Source organism: Sprattus sprattus (genome assembly GCF_963457725.1).
Source record: "Sprattus sprattus genome assembly, chromosome: 12".
In the NCBI taxonomy this organism is placed as follows: domain Eukaryota; kingdom Metazoa; phylum Chordata; class Actinopteri; order Clupeiformes; family Clupeidae; genus Sprattus; species Sprattus sprattus.
The window spans coordinates 9463353-9470852 of NC_137910.1; the positions used below are offsets into that span (position 1 = coordinate 9463353).

Consider the following 7500-nt stretch of genomic DNA (forward strand, 5'->3'; position numbering starts at 1 on the left):
AGGAAGAGAAAGAGAGAGAGAGCGAGGGATGAAGAGAGAGAGAGAGAGAGAGAGCAGGAAATGAGTCTTGAGGAAAAGCTAGCTGGGTGGAGAAGGAAAGACAGGAAGAGCACAGAAAGAGAGGAAGAGAGGAAAAGAAAAAAAAGACGTCTGCTTTTTTACAAGCTGTGCACTCATTCCTCTACTCTCCCACTCTCTTACATTCTTTCCTGTCTCTCTCTCTTCTTCCCTGTCCGTTTCTCTCTCTCCCTCCCTCTCTCTCTCTCTCCCTCTCTCTCTCTCTCTCTCTCTCTTCTACCCTGTCCGTTTCTCTCTCTCCCTCTCTCTCTCTCTCTCTCTCTTCTACCCTGTCCGTTTCTCTCTCTCTCTCCCTCTCTCTCTCTCTCTCTCTCTCTCTCTCTCTCTCTCTCTCTCTCTCCTCTCTCTCTCTCTCTCTCTCTCTCTCTCTCTCTCTCTCTCTCTCTCTCCTACCCGGTCCCTTTCTCTTCTTATCTCTTCCTCCCTCCAGCACTACAGGGATGACTGATGAGAAATACTAATGAGATGTCAGGAAACGAAACAGCAAAGCAGGTTATTCTTCCTCTGGTACAGTTAACAGGAAACCAAAAGAGGAACTGTCAACCGAAGCCCCGACCAGCCCGACCCCGCACACAACCAAACTCAAAACCATGACTAATTTACTAATGTTGTGGTTTTAACAGCTGTTGGAGTGAAAAGGCTGTTAATGGGACACGCACACTGCCAGCATTGTCCTTGAAGCTGAAGAAGAGTTCTCTCAGAGAGAGGGAGGAGAGGAGAGGAGAGGAGACGAGAGGAGAGGAGAGGAGAGGAGAGGGAAGGAAAGAGGGACACAGAGAGGAGGCAGGAGATGAAAAAGAGGAAGACAGGAAAGGGAAGTCGATTCATTTTCCCTCAACTGAACAAACAAGTTGTACAATTGCAGAAGACATGACCCTGATTCTTCCTTTACAAACACCAACCAAACAGAAAGCTGTGAACCAGAGACAGAGTGATATAGTTTTGGCGTAACAACGATGAACACACACAACACCACCACACACGCACAAAGGTCTATGCTTTCTTGTTGAATGCACACACTAATGCATCTTTAGCAAGGCACACAGCTATGCACATACACATACACTCTCTTCGACACACATATGTACACATGCGTATCATATAACACTCTCTTCGACACACATATGTACAAATGTCATATAAATGCACTCAGAGAACACTCACTATTTACCACTCTATTTCCTCCTCTCTCTCTTTCTCTCTCGCTCGCTCTCTCTGTCACACACACACACACACACACACACACACACAATCACACTCAGAGAGATAGAGAGATAGAGAGAGAGAGAGAGAGAGGGAGAGAGAGAGAGAGAGGGAGAGAGGGAGAGAAGGCCCTAACAGAGAAAAACAAATGCACTTGCAAGCTATCCGGGCTCCGAGCCTGTTTCCTGATCATAAAAATTTCATCTTGCATGTGAGATGGAGGGAGAAAAAAGAACCCCACTTAGCCTTCAACTGATATTTCCAGCCTAACACTCCCATCTCCAGCCAGTCACACAGCAGAACAGATGAGTGACTGGCCCTCAGTGACCTATTGCAGCCCGGCTCCAGTAATGAGGACGGGGTGTGTGACTGCAGTCGATTGCTGTCGTTTTTGACAGTCATTCGGTCAGGTGGAGATGCAGACAGCACAGCCCTCACACACACACGTACACACACGCACACACTCACGCACACACACGCACACACACACACGTACACACACGTACACACACGTACACACACATACACACACACACATCACACAGAGGACACCAGCAGAGGCACCTGGCCAGACTCTAGACCTCTGTGAGACGAGCCAAAGGTGCAGCGATCATCCCCAATTGCACTGATCAAAGACTGTGTGCCTCGCATGCCGAGACACTGTCAATGAAGCTCTGGCGTCGACACAACAGAGACACAGACACCGACCATAACCTGCGATAATCTCCACTCACCACAACCTGTGATAATCTCCACTCACCACAACCTGTGATAATCTCCACTCACCACAACCTGTGATAATCTCCACTCACCACAACCTGTGATAATCTCCACTCACTATAACCTGTGATAATCTCCACTCACCACAACCTGTGCTAATCTCCACTCACCACAACCTGTGATAATCTCCACTCACCACAACCTGCGATAATCTCCACTCACCACAACCTGCAATAATCTCCACTCACCACAACCTGTGCTAATCTCCACTCACCACAACCTGCGATAATCTCCACTCACCACAACCTGCGATAATCTCCACTCACCACAACCTGTGCTAATCTCCACTCACCACAACCTGTGATAATCTCCACTCACCACCACAACCTGTGCTGATCTCCAGTGCCCATAATGGCGAGTCATTGCCCAGCGATGCTCTATCTGCAGACCGACCTGTCTGCTTAGACACACACACACACACACACACGAAAACTAAAACAACTCTGCCACAAAAACACACACACACACACTTTTACACCTCTCTCTCAAAAGCACAGTGGCACAAGGTCAGCGGCCTGTCCTTCCAGTTTTAACGAGATGGCAGTGGGCAGGACTGGCACCGTGCCCAATAAAGAGGACTCCAAGGCAGGACGGGCACCGAGTGAGAAAGGCCATATTCCATGCACCAGCCAGTGGGCTCAGGAGGAGCGTGTCACTGAGACTGGGACCTTTGACCCCGAGATACCTCACACCACCTCTGTACCAGCACCATGGCACTCATTACCTCACCCTTTACACTCATTTAACAGTCATGTTGTTCACACACACACACACACACACACACACACACACACACACACACACACACACACACATTACTGCACCCTTTACAGTCATTTAACAGTCATGTTGTTTACACACACACACACACATTACCTCACCCTTTACACTCATTTAACAGTCATGTTGTTCTCACACACACACACACAGACACACACACACACACACACACACACACACTCATTACCCCACCCTTTACACTCATTTAACAGTCATGTTGTTCTCACACACACACACACACTCATTACCTCACCCTTTACACTAATTTAACAGTCATGTTGTTCACACACACACACACACACACACACACACACACACACACACACACACACACACACACACACACACACACACACACACACACACACACACACACACACTACTGCACCCTTTACAAACAGACAGACTGACTGAACCACCTACGCTGTTCACATAATGTGACAGACAGACAGACAGAGAGACAGACAGACAGAGACACACACACGCAGACACTGACCTGAGGTGACAGGGAGGTAGGCGGCTGGGAGAAGAGGGCAGATCTGGCCGCTGCCCGTAGGCCATGTGCTCTCCTGACGGTCTGGTGGGCGAGGGGGACGGACAGCACCTCCTGCTGCAGAGGAGGAACAATGGCAGTGAGTGGCGTGAACAGATCCCAACTCCTGAGTTATTACTTTCCTCTACTGTATTCGGTCACGCCAAAGAACACTTCCCACACTTTCATTAATGCAAACACACGGGACACACCCAACCAGTCAACATTCAAACACACATGACACGCCCAACCAGTCAACATACAAACACACATGACATGCCCAACCAGTCAACATTCAAACACACATGACACGCCCAACCAGTCAACATACAAAACACACATGACATGCCCAACCAGTCAACATACAAAACACACATGACACGCCCAACCAGTCAACATACAAAACACACATGACACGCCCAACCAGTCAACATTCAAACACACATGACATGCCCAACCAGTCAACATACAATACACACATGACATGCCCAACCAGTCAACATACAAACACACGTGACACGCCCACCCAGTCAACATACAAACACACGTGACACGCCCGCCCAGTCAACATACAAACACATGTAACACGCCCAACCAGTCAACATATCAGGTGGCCTGGCAGACTGATTATAGCTCATGTGTCTTCAAGAATTTCCCCCTTATAAGCAGATCTGCTTATTTTCTGCAGATTTATTTTTGTAAATACACAGCTAAAACAGAAAAATCTACCATCATGAGAGGCACATTGATTCTTTCTCCCTCCCACGTCCACAGTCAAAGGCCTGATAAAAGCATCATAGAAAATGTGTGTGTGTGTGTGTGTGTGTGTGTAAAGACCTGATAAAAGCCTCATAGAAAAGCTCTACCACTACAGTCTTTACCATCCTTTCACAGGCTCTTGTGTGAAGAGGAGCTTTTGGGTAAAAATACACCCAGCCCCTTCACACTGTTTTAGAGAAGAAAGAGAGGGAGAAAGAGAGAGAGAAAGAGATGGAGAAATAGAGGGAGAGAGGTGGGATGGAGAGGGGTGCGTTGAGAGAAACACACAAAATGATAGATAGATAGAAGGAAAGAGATGAGGAGAGAGACAAATACTCCATTCTCACTCATTTATACATCTATATTATGCTGTAATGGTGTCATGTGAAAATGGAAGCAAAGGTCGAACAGTTAATCTAGCCCCTGGCGACCCGGTAACATTTACACTAATCGGTTGCCATGGCTCCAGTGGGAACGCTGTGGGAGTCCCTCCTTCGAGGAGGACCAGGGGAAGTCTCCTCCTTCATTCACTGCATTGGTATCAGAGTAAGTCCTTGCCCCATTACTTCAAGACACGGTTGTAATCATTTTAAACCCAAGACTGTCTTTGATTGGTGAGGAGTTGATTTTCAGGTGAGAGGGAGGTGAGCAGTGTGGTGAGAGGTGCGGTGAACTTTGTGGTTAGTGGTGTGGTGAGCGGTGTAGCATGGCCTCTAGTGCCACTCGGTCACGGATAAGGGGGGGAGGGGGGGGGGCAGCAGAGTGGTGAGGGGATGGGGTGGAGGTGGTTTGTGGGGGGGGGGGGTCATTCAGGGTGAAGGTGTGCATTGATGGCGAGGCTTTTATCTGGAAAGTTAATGTAAGCAGCGGGCTCTTAAATCACCACTCTATCGGGGCACACTGATAGCCCCGGGGTGCACACACACACACAGACACACACACACACACACACACACACACACACACACACACACACACACACACACACACACACACACACACATACACACACACACGCACTAAAGGGGAGAGAGATAAAGAGCAGGCAGTCCATCAAGTCATGAAGATGAAGAGGGTGAAGAGAGAAGAGAGAGAGAGAGAGAAAAGGAGTGAAACAGAGACACTGAAAGAACAGAAACTGAAAGGAAAAAGTTAGAAAAGATTCATGGAAGGAGGCAACTGTTAAGAAAAAAAAAGAGAGAAAGAAAGAGAAAAAAGAAAGAAATATAGGCAATGAACGAGGCATAGCATTGATATGGCCTGAGTCTTAGCTGCAGGTGAGACTGACTGAGTGGAGATTAGGCTCGGTCTGCTCCAGCCGCTGCTCCAGCAGGGATTGTCTGCCTGTCAACAACACACAGCCACCGTGAGGCGAGGCGAGATGAGACCAACACACAGCCACCGTGAGGCGAGGCGAGATGAGACCAACACACAGCCACCGTGAGTCCTGCAGAGCCCTTTTGATCAGCACCCTGTGAGTCATTTAACATTGACACGGCCACAATCAGGCTGCGCTTTGTCTCCCTGACAACCCCCCCCCCCCTTCTCTTCACGTAGTGCTGCTGGGGGCGCCCACCGTGACCTTCTCTCAGCGGTCCAGTATCAACACCTTCATCAGGCCTTTAATGAGGGGGCTGCACTGACAAACACTCCGCAGTACAATGCCATGGTAACATGAGGTGTGTCGTCCAGTTTTCTCCTTTTTGGAATTGAATTTAGATCAAACCTCACTAAGATGAGAAATCACTTTGATGTCATCTGAATAGTTAACATAAACACTAACATTAAAACATCTGTGTTAAGGCTTTATTTCACAGAGCTGAATTGATTCCAACACTTCAAACGCAAACTTATCAAAAATCACTGGCGTATAAATAAAGTTTGCACACCACGGTCTTTGAAGTTGTGCAGATACGACAGCTCTCCCCTGATTCAGAGAGGCTGGGGGAGATTTGGCATGTTTCCAGTTTGTTTGTGCCAAACAGCACAGTATACAGTAGATCCACAACAGCATACCCGCCACCTGCTAGTCTCTCAGACTTCACTTACCCCGATCTGGGGTCAGTGTTCCTGATTCTCATCAAGCACTATTGGGCCAGAGTTGCCCCCAGGCCTGTATATGATTAAACATAGTCCCCATAAACAAGGGCCACAGACCCATTCCACACGCTTTGTGTCATCCGCCTAACTGCCTCTGTAACTGGGCTGGTTTCTATTAAAAGAGAAGGCTACTGGGAAGCTCTGGCTGCGTCTCAGAATACATCCGACCACAACGACCCTGAGGACACGCGAGGAGAACATGAGAGCCGGCCATTACAGACACCTCCTGCTGGGGGACCATTTGTCTACATTATCTTCTAAAGATACTGAGAACTAAGCGGTACATGTTTAAGAGTATTTCTGACCACTAAAGCGGTTGGGCTCAGGTTATTTACACACACACACACACACACACACACACACACACACACACACACACACACACACACACACACACACACGTATGCATGTGATATGTTAAGCGTTAAAGTATGAACAAATGTGGCAGCTTATGCGACCCGTTTAGCGCATTAGCTCAAACATGCTAAGCACGTGCGCTAGTCCACTTGATGGGGGAAAGCTTAAAAACAAGACGGCTGAGGAGGGTACCAATTAGCCCTCGACGAGTACAATTAAAGACGCGACACACACACACACACACACACACACACCACACACACACACACACACACACAAACGAGTAAAATTAAAGACGTGGGATTGTTTATGACGGGCTGGAGGCTGGAACTCGCACGCTCGACTGGACCCATTAGGAGACAGACCCAGAGGAAATGCCAACACACACACACACACACACACACACACACACACACACACACACACACACACACACACACACACACACACACACACACACACACACACACACACACACACACACACACACACCGACAGCACCTCTGGGAGTTTATCCGTGTGATCGTACATGTTCTACAAACCACAGCACTAACATGCCCAGCGCTCCAGCACATTCCTGTGCCCACTACGAATGGCTTCCTCTTCCTTCAGTTCTTTTAAAACACAGGGCTGGATACAGACATGAATGCCTTTAGGTTCCCCATATCACAGAGCAGACAGAGAAGAAAGAAGAGGAGGAGGAGGAGTGTTTGGAACACAAAGAAAGGGAAGAATGCTGATTTCATCCTCAGAGGAGCTATACCCCCTCTTTGGAGTAGCACACTACTGGAGGAATTTGGCCAGCGCAGAAGAAGAAATACCTAATTTCCCCCCGGTGAGAAGAAACACAGAACTACCCTTTAGAACATGCTGCTCAGCATACGGACATAACGATGTGATGATGTGACGAT

At 48.2% G+C, this 7500-nt stretch overlaps 1 protein-coding gene across 1 annotated transcript in view; it reads right to left on the reverse strand.

Annotated features, from left to right (window-relative positions):
• The window catches only part of mcu (mitochondrial calcium uniporter), a 72594-nt gene that overhangs the window by 40081 nt on the left and 25013 nt on the right, over nt 1-7500 (reverse strand). Inside the window, exon 2 of the mRNA XM_080848459.1 lies at nt 3338-3451. Coding sequence (XP_080704585.1) covers nt 3338-3451 — 114 coding nt within the window. The remainder of the gene's footprint in view (nt 1-3337; nt 3452-7500) is intronic.